The sequence below is a fragment of the Physeter macrocephalus genome, chromosome 21 (genome assembly GCF_002837175.3).
Source record: "Physeter macrocephalus isolate SW-GA chromosome 21, ASM283717v5, whole genome shotgun sequence".
Lineage (NCBI taxonomy): Eukaryota > Metazoa > Chordata > Mammalia > Artiodactyla > Physeteridae > Physeter > Physeter macrocephalus.
In genome coordinates, this window is record NC_041234.1 from 78,425,423 (window position 1) to 78,437,159 (window position 11,737).

An 11,737-nucleotide genomic window follows, 5' to 3' on the forward strand; every position below is an offset into this window, starting at 1 on the left:
ATATAAGGGACTTGAGCACCATGGATTTTGGTATTGTAAGGGGTGGGGGGAGGGAGACTCCTGGAACCAATCCCTTGTGAATACAGAGGAATAGCTGTACAGACTAAATTACAGCAGAGACACATAGTAAGCACACATAGTAGTTATAATTATTACTTGGTATATAAAATAAACCATGTAATAAAACTATTTTCTCTCTCACTTTCAATACTGTTCCATAATTCGTTCAAGGAGAACTATTTATAACCAAAATATAAAAAGACTCACATATAAGAATCCTAAAACTTCACCAAGAAGATGGTTTATTTATGTACGTTTACCTCTGATTTAAAAAGTCTTTCACCAAAAGTTAGTATCATCAATCCCCATCTCCTTTCTACCCTAACTAAAAAAGCTACATATGTTAAAATATACCATCAAATCAATTCAATAAGCCATTTATTTGAGAGACATTGTGACCTAATAATTGTTCCATTCCATTTACTAGCAGTGACCCTAAATGGCCACTAGAGAAACATACATGATTCAAGTTGATAATATTGTGGCTTCCAACTATTTTTCCCGTTTCTGTCTTCAAGAGTTTAGATCAAGTCACTACATTTGGACAGATATTCAGATTTATGTTTGGTTAAATTCACTGGAGATTTTCATAAGAGAATTGCAATTTGAGTTCCTATGTGGTTGGACTAGCCAAACAAAAACCTCAAATAAATGCCTACCATAAGATGTGGAAGAGGCCTCATGCCTCTATGTACCTGTTATTATAGATCTAAAAAATTTACCCTAGAGCAATGATAATTCTTATGTCAACAAAATACTCCTGGAAAGAACAGAACACAATTCCAGCACTAGGTAATTAGAATTCTTTCAAATCCATCCTAGATCTATCATTTACAATCTACAACATCAAAATATAAGAATGGAACCAATTTCCCATGTTTTGAACTAACTCAAACACTCTCAGGTCTTGTCGAACACAAGTCATTATGCTTTGTTGGCCTATTTCTCTAGAGTTAAAATGTCTTAATTTCACTTGACAATCAGGGACCTAGGTCCAATATGTTAAGATTAGAGGGGAAAAAAGACAAGGCAAAGAATAATCTGAAAGAGGAGTAGCAGAAGGATGAGGGAAAAACGTAAGGTTGCAAGAGCCTTCTATGCTCTTTAAAGGCACTTAAGCCATCTATTCATTTAACCTAACTGCTATCAAGCACTACCCAAGGAAGTGACGATAGAATTCTAGACCTACCAGAAGAGTGGTTATCTAAACAGAAGCTCTTGTTTTTCTGGCTCTGCCCTGGTGTTTTAGGCTTATGGGCTCCATTCTCTACTGGGATCATTCTGGAGCACAGGTTCTTCAATCTTGGGCATCTTGATGTTATCTGGAATTGGGGCAAAAAGAAGAGGCATGCTGTTGGTGGTGTAAGATTTGGCTCTGACCCAGGGATGAGGGGAGGAGGGCTCTTCAACTGTCATTTTGTGCCTTGACTGAACCTGCTGGTCCAAGTTGAAGAGGTTGGAGGCAAGGACTTCATGGGGCTCTTATTGGAACAGCTAGGCTCCTCAAACAGACTTGGGGGAAGGAGAACGTGGGTCTAGCAGGGTTGTCTTTCCTGAAATCAAAGAAGTTTAGCACTGGGCAAGCAAAAGAGAAAAATCAAAGCCCAGAGATGGACAATGACTTGCCAGAGGGCACACTGCATGGGACTGGCCGAACTGGGAGAGGAAACTTCCTCAACTCCAGCTGTTTTTAATTAGTCTGGGACTAACCCCCTTCCTCCTTAACTTCCGCCCCAGACTTGCCTTTGGTTATGAAGAGGGCTAGCAGCTGGACTCAGGCAGCAAGAGACACCCCACGGCCCACGGGACCCTGGCTCCTCAACTCCTCCCAGTCCTTGACCAGGTGCCCCACAGTTGTCTGTTAGTGAGGCCCCTCTGCCTCTCCAATCTGGCCCTGGGACATACCATGGAGGACAGGGCCGGAGGGGAGATCAGCAGGAAGGGGTTGGACACAACTGTGGAGATGATTAAACCAACCCAGAGTGCACCCCTGCTAATGACTCTAGGTGGAAGAGTCCAAAACCTGAAAACAAAGAGTGGCCAGTCTCCCAGGTAGCAGGACGGGTCATGTGCCCAGGGTACCATGGGAACCAAGAGAGCAGGAAAGGCAAGTGGGGATGCACCATTTGGTGATAAAGGGGGGAGGGTGAGATTCTCCAGGCTACGGGTTCATACCCTTCTTCAAATGCTCAAAGCCCTTCAGGAGCTTGTAATTAATCTTCTCAAGTCCTGTTCCTCCCCCACAGGCAGGGAACTGTCCAAAGCTACTATCCTCTCTCGCCTAGTGGAAAAAAAAAAACACATTTAAATAACCATTTAGAAAGGAAAAGGAGCATTATTTTTTGTTTGTTTCACCTCAAGCTCATGTAGCCTTTGAAATGAAGAACGTACAGGGTTACAGAAATCCAGAGTTATGTTTTGAAGGGTTTTTTCTTTTGTTTAAGTGAATCCTCCACACAATGTGAAGGAGACAAATAGGCTGTTAAACTTCCATTTTACAAATATGGAAACCAAGCATCATTTTAAAGGACTGGCCATAAAAGCTTTGTGGTGAAGGGACAAGACCATAAGTCTCAGAGGGAGCCTACGTTTTGGTTTGGTTCTTCCAACTGTACTCCTGGCTTGGTCTTCATTACAATCCAATTGTGAGCCTCGGAGATCATCTAGAATGTGTGGGTGCTGGAATAGATGACTCTAAGGGCCCTCGTATTGCTCACTCATTACTCCTAGTTTACTTTTTCACTTTACTGGCCAATTACCACAGTGATCTGAGGACCCCTGGATTGGCCCATTTCCAAATTTGGGGAAAATTTTTTTTAAAGATGTCTCTACCCTGCACTATTCCATCCTGCTCTTTTATTCTGACAATTTTTTAACCCACTAACTTCTTTTCGTAAAACAAAACTATAATTTGATCTAATTCTCATCCCAATCCTGCCTTGTTAGGGTCAATAATGAAGTGTGGATATCTTGCACAACAGTTATAGAGGAAAGGTCCAAGAACTTTCCAGTCTAAGGAAACTCCACCAACCCTCTAGGTCCAAAAGGCTGTGAGGGCCAGTAAAGTTTCTGCTTAGCTGGAGAGTGTATAATACTAATAAATGCTAAATCTAAATGCCTTCCTCATCCTCTCTTGATATTTGCCTCAGTAATCTCAACTTTGAAACAAAATGCTGTCATACAAAACACAGAAGAAATGGTTATTTTTCTTGATTTGAACATCAAATTTTACATTCATAAAGCATAGGTTTCTCTAGATCAGAAATCAATTTCTCTTTTACAAAACAGGATTTCTAGTTGGTTTCTAAGAAAAATTGTCCAGAATGACACAGATTTTTTTCTCACAAAAAGTGCATTGTTTAAAAGACTCTCCTCAGTGATGCTTGAAATTCTATTAGTACTAAATTTATTTAAGTTAAACTGTCTTTTTAAAAATAGAGTATATTTTATAGAGCACTTTTAGGTTCACAGCAAAATTGAGCAGAAGTTACAAAAATTTCTCATATGCCCCCAGACCCTATTCATGCATAGCCTCCCCCATCATCAACATCCCCCACAAGAGTGGTACATTTGTTACAATTGATGAGATACATCATTATCACCCAGACTCCATAGTTTACATTAGGATTCACTCTTGGTGTTACACATTCTATGGTTTTGGACAAATGTATAACAACATGTACCCACCAATATAATATCATACAAAGTAGTTACACCCTAAAAATCCTCTGTGCTCCACCTATTCATCCCTCCCTTCCTCCTAACCACTGGCAACCATTGATCTTTTATTGTCTCCATAGTTTTACCTTTTCCAGAGTGTTATATAGTTGGAGTTATCCAGTAAGTAGTCTTTTCAGATTGACTTCTTTCACTTAGTAATATGGATATAAGTTCCCTCCACTTCTTTTCATGGCTTGATAGCTCATTACTTTTTAGCTTTGAATAATATTCCATTGTCCAGATATACCACAGTTTATTTATCCTTTCACCTACTGAAGGACATCATGGTTGTTTCCAAGTTTTGGCAGTTATGAATAAACCTGCTATAAACATCTGTGTGCAGGGTTTTGTGTGGATATTAGTTTTCAGCTCCTTTGGGTAAATACCAAGGTGTATGATTACTGGATCATATGGTATGAGTATGTTTAGTTTTGAAAGAAACCACCAAACTGTCTTCCAAAGTGGCTGTGTTATTTTGCATTCCCACTAGCAATGATTGAGGGTCCCTGTTGCTCCATAACCTCGTCTTCATTTGATGTTGTCATTGTTCTGAATTTGCCGTTCTGATAGATGTGTAGTGGTATCTCATTTTTTTAGTTTACATATCCCTCATGACATATGAAGTGGACGTTTTCATATGCTTATTTGCCATTTGCATATCTTCTTTGGCAAGGTCTGTTAAGGTCTTTTGCCCATTTAAAAATCAGGTTGTTTGTGTTTTGATTGTTGAGTTTTAAGAGTTATTTGTATATTTTAGATAACAGTTTTTTATCTGATAGCTATTTCAAATATTTTCTCCCAGTCTGTGGCTTGTCATTTCATTCTCTAAACAGTGTGTTTCACAAAGTGGAAGTTTTTAACTTAGATGAAGTCCAGGTTGTCAGTTCTTTCTTTCATGGACAGTGCCTACGGTTTTGCAACTAAAACGTCATTGCCAAACCCAAGGTCATCTAGATTTTGTCTTATGTTCTCACAGGAGTTTTATAGTTTTACATATTACGTTTAGGTCTGTGATCCATTTTGACTTAATTTTTATGAACTCTGTAGGTCGGTATCTGTATTCATTTTTTTTTGCTTGTAGATGTCCAGTTATTCCAGTACCATTCATTGTGGAGACTATCTTTTCTCCACTCTATAGCCTTTGCACCTTTGTCAAAGATCAGTTGACTATATTTATGTAGGTCTATTTCTGAGATCTCTGTTCTATTCCATTGGCCCATTATTTTCTCTATACCACACTGTTTAGATTATTGTAGCTTTATAGTATGTCTTGAAGTTGGGTAGTGTCAGTCCTCCAACTTTGTTCTTCTCCTTCAATATTGTGTTGGCTATTCTAGGACTTTAGCCTCTCCATATAAATATTAGAATCATTTTGTAAATATCTGCAAACTAAGTTGCTGGTATTTTGATTTGGATTGCATTGAATCTATACATCAATTTAGGAAGAACTGACATCCTGACAATACTGAGTCTTCCTATCCATGAATATGGAATACCTCTTTATTAACTTAGTTTTTCTTTGATTTCATTCATCAGAGTTCTGTAGTTTTACTCATATACATATTGCACATAATTTGCTATATTTATACCTAATTATTTTTACCTAATTATTATATTTGGGGTACTAATATAGATTTTTTTTTCCATTTCAAATTTGACTTGTTCATTGGGATATATAGGAAAGCAGTTGACTCATATGTATTTATATCCAGCAATATTGCTATTATCACTTGTTTAGGAGTTTGTTGATTCTTTCAGATTTTGTACATATATTATCATGTCATCTGTGAACAAAAGACAGTTTTATATCTTCTTCCCAATCTGTGTACCTTCTATCTTTTTTTTTGTGTGTGTGGTATGCGGGCCTCCCTCTGTTGTGGCCTCTCCCGTTGCGGAGCACAGCCTCCAGACGCGCAGGCTCAGCGGCCATGGCTCACGGGCCCCCTTCTATCTTTTTTCTTGTCTTGTGCATTCACTAAAACTTTCAGTACAATGATGAGAGTGTGCAGCTTTGTCTTGTTTCTTATCTTATAAGAAAAACTTTCAGCTTTTCACTGTTGAGTATGATGTTAGCAGTGGGCTTGTCAAATATGGCCTTTATTATGTTGAGGTACATTTCTTCTATACCTAATTTGTTGAGTTTTATCTTGAAAAGATTTGAATTTTTCAAATGCTTTTTCTGCATTTGTTGAGATGACAATGTGATTTTTATCCTTCATTTTGTTAATGTGGTGTATCACATATTGATTTTTTTGTGTTGACCCGTACTCGACTCCCTGTCCAAGCAGGGCTGTAAGATGGGCTCCATTGCTGGCTGGGTTCTCAGGCCAGGCTTCCTGGTCAGGTGAGACTAGAGGCTATACTCAGCAGTTGTGTAGGGCTGTGAACTTGCTTCCCTGCCCATACAAGGGACTCCACAGCCTAATGGTTCATTGGCTGAGTACCCAAATCTGGCAGAACTGTCAACCAAGCTCCCTGGCTAGATGTGGCCACCAGCTCAGCTCTGCAAATGGGAAGAGTCACTGGCTAGGATGCCTGCTTCAGCACCACTATAAGCAGGAATGCAGTCTGCCTAGGTCTGAGTGCTGGTTGTTGAAAGCTCTTCTCCCCTTCTCCATCTCTATCTGTCCCCCACTGTCAAGCCCTGCAGATTTTCCCAGTGATCCCTGTGAAGTGAGACCCAAGTGAGCTTCCTGGGAAATTTCCTGCAACACTGAGAAGCTGGATGTCCACCTTTTGCTCTTTTTTCCCAGTGGAGAAACTGTAAGCCCAGGAGGTCCCTCTTGGTGCAGTGCTTTACCAGCCTGAGGGAGGGGCAATGTGATCAGAGTGTAGCTGCTCCTCTTGCCCTTCTAATATGTAGTCCTTCTTGGTCTCTGTGGTCCAAGTGAGGCTTCAGCCTCATCCCTGTGTTCTGGAATTTTCACAGTGGTATCTTGTCTATGGATAATTGCTAGTGGGTCTTCTTGTGAGGGGGAAGGAAGTCAGGAATGATGTATATTGCCATCTTGATGACACCATTCCTCCAATTTTGCAATTAATACATTGATTCAGGCCCTAAATCTCAATGCTTATAGTGGACTTACTGGGAAAAAATTATCCCCCTTGGATAGGCAAGTAAATCCAGTAACTGGAAGAGTATCCCCATATTATACATTTAAGAAAGGCAGGGTAAAACTACTCCAGGTGGGCAATCATTTTTCTCATCGTATATTTGTATGGGTATTCACTTAGCAGCTATAGGTCTTTCATCTCCTGCCACATACATCTCATCTGCTCCCACTCAGTTCAGCACTTACACTGCCCAGGGTGGAATCAGTACATTAATGAAAAGAATGGTTACCAGATGCAACTGAACAATGGGAGTTACTGTCCAACCCCAGCTCATCTGACGATGTTGATGCTTTCCTTTAGGCCCTTTGAAATGGACCTAATCTGGTGATTAATGCACAAACGCAGAGTTTGCTGAATTTATCATGGAATACAGCATCTTTCTCAAATTTGCAAGTGGCAATACTAGAAGGAGAGTAAATGTGTTGTGTGAAAGGATCAGGATCCAAAGAGGTCTGATAATGAGCAAATTTGAGCGCGTCAGCAATCAGGGTTGTTCCTCATGCATGTAACTTGGGTCCAAAGGATCTGAGAAGTGTCGTAAGGAGAAGACTTGGAGGTATGGGAGCAGGCACACAACAGCTGTCTTCAAACACTGGAGCAAGGATTACCTATGTTGTGTGAGTCTCCAGCATACAGTCCTAGGTCTATTTGATTGAAGCTACAGGGAGGCAGGTTTAGGTACAGTATAAGCAGCAGGTCACCACAAGGGACTGAACAACTCTATTGGACAATTATTTCAAGCAAGAGGTTAGGTCTTGGTGGCCAACATGTCTGGCCAAGTCTCAAATCCTCTGACAACACTAAGACCTATGATTGTGTCACCTCATACCTACTGTTTTGCTTGTGGAAGTTTATGCTCTAGCAAAGAAAATAGTTTCCACTTCCCATAGAGGGTAAGCCATCAGAAAAGGGTAGTAAGATAATACTTGATGTTTCAAATAGGTCCAAACAGAATAATCCCTTTCTTGTAGGAAAAGATACGTATAGCTGTACCTCATTTTATTGTGCTTCACTTTATTGCACTTTGCAGATACTGTTTTTAGTTTTTGTTTTTGTTTTTTTTTACAAATTGAAGGTTTGTAGCAACCCTGTGTTGAGCCAGTCTATCAGCTCCATATTTTTCCAACAGCATTTGCTCACTTCGTGTCTCTGTGTCACATTTTGGTAATTTGCTCACTTCATGTTCCTGTGTCACATTTTGGTAATTCTTGCAATATTTCAAACCCTCCACCAGCAAAAAGATTATGACTCACTGAAGGCTCAGATGATGATTAGCATTTTTTAGCAATAAAGTGCTTTTTTTAACATCTTTATTGGAGTATAATTGCTTTACAATGGTGTGTTAGTTTCTGCTTTACAACAAAGTGAATCACTTATACATATACATATGTTCCCATATCTCTTCCCTCTTGCGTCTCCCTCCCTCTCACCCTCCCTATCCCACCCCTCTAGGTGGTCACAAACCACCTAGCTGATCTCCCTGTGCCATGCGACTGCTTCCCACTAGCTATCCACCCTATGTTTGGTAGTGTATATATGTCCATGCCACTCTCTCACTTCGTCACAGCTTACCCTTCCTCCTCCCCATATCCTCAAGTCCATGCTCTAGTAGATCTGTGTTTTATTCCCATCCTACCCCTAGGCTCTTCATGACATTTTGCTAACACATATATATGGAATCTAAGAAAAATAAAGTGCTTTTTACTTAAGGTATGTACGTTGTTTTTTTATACATAATTCTATTGCATGCTTAATAGACTACAGTACAGTTGTCCCTTGAAAAATGCACATATTAGGGGCGCTGACCCTGGAACTGTCAAAAACCCATGTATAACTTTTGATTCGCCCAAAACTTAACTACTAATAGCCTACTCTTGACTGGAAACCTTGCTGATAACAGTCGATTAAGACATATTTTCTATGTTATATGTATATCTACATATATTTTATGCATTCATGATATATCTAACTTTTTCTTAATCTTTTGATATTTCTAGGCTACATGGTTTGTCTGTGAGTTTCTTCAAATTATGGCAAATCTCAAAACATTTTTCCACATATTTATTGAAAAAAATCTGTGTATAAGTGGACTCACAGTTCAAACCCATGTTGTTCAGGGGTCAACTGTAGAGTGTAAACATAACTTATATGCACTGGGAAACCAAAAACTTTGTGTGACCCACTTTATTGCAATATTTGCTTTATTGCAGTGGTCTGGAACCACAATATCCCTGAGGTATGCCTATATATTAATAGACCAGAGTATGGATGTTTATACACCCAAATGCTAATGCTTGTAACTGTGGGATTATAAATGACTGGTTTTTATAAATTGAAAGTGATAAAATAGTGCATATGGGCAGGGATTGGGACACTCCCATTTATATGTCCTTGTGCTTACCATGAACACCAAAAAAGATTGGTTCATAAGACAGTGGATTCTGTTCAGGACAAGAACCAGACCAGAGGTTCAGTGCTTCAGGTCATTAGTAGATATTAGATATCTGAGTTTATGCTCGATAGAAGATATGATGTGCTTAGCAAAGTGGGTGTTATCAAGTGTTTCTTGCCCCCTTCCCTATCCAACCCCAGCCTTGGGGGTCTCCTCTCATCAAGTTGAAAAACACTTTCAGAAAACAAGAGAACTCAGTTTAAATCCCAATCCTTATTCACCTTAAAAGATCAATTCACACCCCATGTTTTCATTTCCTCATCTCCAAGATAAGGATACTAGTCCACATTACCTCCTCTCCCAAGGTTCTCAAATTCTATGATTCCAACTATGGAAAAAAGCAAGTCAGAACCCACTGTACCTGGACAGAGAAGAGCCTTTTCCACATGACTATTCTGCTAAAGTGGCCTTCCTTCAGCCATTTTGTTTGGCTGAAGAGTACCCTTTTTTACTTTCAGTCCTTAGAAGACCACCAAGAATGGACCACCACAGGAGTCTCAACATAATTATATTTATTATTTTATCACTACATTAGAAGTGAAATAAACTGTGAGAAGCTGCAAATGCATGCCACTTCATAAAGATTATGGAACAATGGAGACATCCAGTGTAGAAAGTTAAAAGTTGCTTATCCTTTAGGGATGCAAAGACTAGACGCACAAATATCATCAATGGTGTGATTATTGACAGCATCAGCCAGCTGGAATTTATGCACCAATGGAAAGTTTAAGAATGAAAATAAGGGAACATTGGCTACCCCTGACCTCTTAGCCAGGGATTATGGATGAGAAGACATCAGAAAATGGCTAAAATCTCTACAAACACATAGGTTTACAAAAAACATACCTAAAACCAGGACACTCAGGCAATGTTGAAATTTGTTCTTGGGAGGAGATCACCATTTTACGATGTTTGAACACACTCTTTCTCCTGCTGGATAGCTGGGACAAAGACAAACACAAACAATCATTAAAGGATATTTTCCTAAGATTAAGTTCAGTTTCTTCCAAGAGAGTTCTTTGCCACTCTTTGCCAAGTCATTGAAGGCTACCATACCTGCTTTAAATTTAGAATGCCAAGGCACTAACTGCAAATCCTCAGTTGGGTGTGTGTGTGTGTGTGCGTGTGTGTGTGTGTGTGTGTATGTGTGTGCGTTAACCACCTGAACATTAGAATCTGCATCAACTGTGTCTTTTTTTTCCATTTCAGAGTTAGATTTATGCTGTTGCCATTTTTTCCATAGAATATTCTGAGACTGAGGAGCAAGTGAAGTATTTTCCTCAGATTTATCTATCACTATATAATTAGGAAGTTACACCCTTTCAGACAATTTTGACTAACTTAGAAACTCTCAGATAATAGCAACATGACAAAAAGTGCCCCTTAGTTTTGTGAATATGCTTGGAGTTTCTCCATCAGGCTGTAATTCCCAAAGGCAAAACTGATCCTTTCAGTCTGGGAGGCCCAAGTACACCCAAGATCTAAACTTGTTCTCTGCCTTATCTTGTTGTCAGGTACAGAAAACCAAAACTGCAGAGTTTGCATAGTTCTTTAGGAATAAGATCATGGACCTAAATTGCTAGATGCAGAAAATTCCAAATAACCATAAAATTGAAAAAATTAAGATTTTTCTAGTGCTAAGTATAATATTCCAAAATTGGTTGTTATGTGATTTTTAGTGATTTTCCAAGAAGAAAATAGTTTTTTATTCCCCCATTACTTCTTGGCTTTATCATGTAAGAACCACTTATATAACCCAAGTAATTAGACAACTATTTGATATTTTTAACCATTGCATTAAATTCAGTGGCTACGTAATTATTGCTTACTTTGTGGCATAATTTACTAGAATGGTTTACTTACTGAACCTATGAATGTTCACCATTGCTTTTCTTCACTAGAAACTCCCCTGCCCCCTGACTTACTTTCCTTCTAGGGGAGAGTACTTTTTTCTTCAGTATTAGCTTTCTTCAGTTTTGCCCTGTCAAATTTCTCCACTTCAGACAAGTCTGGCTTACCACTCATCTTGACTGAAAAAAATGTTTTAACTTAACTGGAAAAACTGTTGTCATACTAATGGATCACAACCCAAAATTCTCACATTTAATATCAATATGTATTTTATCTTCTGATTTTCAACAAGAAAACAGCACACATCTTGGGAAAACCATGTTTTTATCAAAATGCTTTGAATTCCCCATCATTACCCCACTTCCGATAGGCAGTAGAAGCCACTGAATCAGGATGCACTAGAAACCAAGATGCTCTAAAACCCAGAGTCAATATTTTTAACTTAAAAATCACAGGGAAGGTCAAATGGAGGTGATAGAAACACAAGAGCAGATAGAGATAGAAGAAAAAATAAGGACTGGGCTTAACCAGGAATGAATT

At 39.1% G+C, this 11,737-nt stretch overlaps 1 protein-coding gene across 1 annotated transcript; it reads right to left on the reverse strand.

Annotated features, from left to right (window-relative positions):
* Positions 1–10,249: 10,249 nt before the first annotated feature.
* LOC102982192 (thymosin beta 15A) lies at positions 10,250–11,371 on the reverse strand. Its single transcript, XM_024117437.1, is given in 2 exon segments — positions 10,250–10,287; positions 11,272–11,371. Coding segments are annotated over 2 exon segments (138 nt in total).
* Positions 11,372–11,737: the final 366 nt, after the last annotated feature.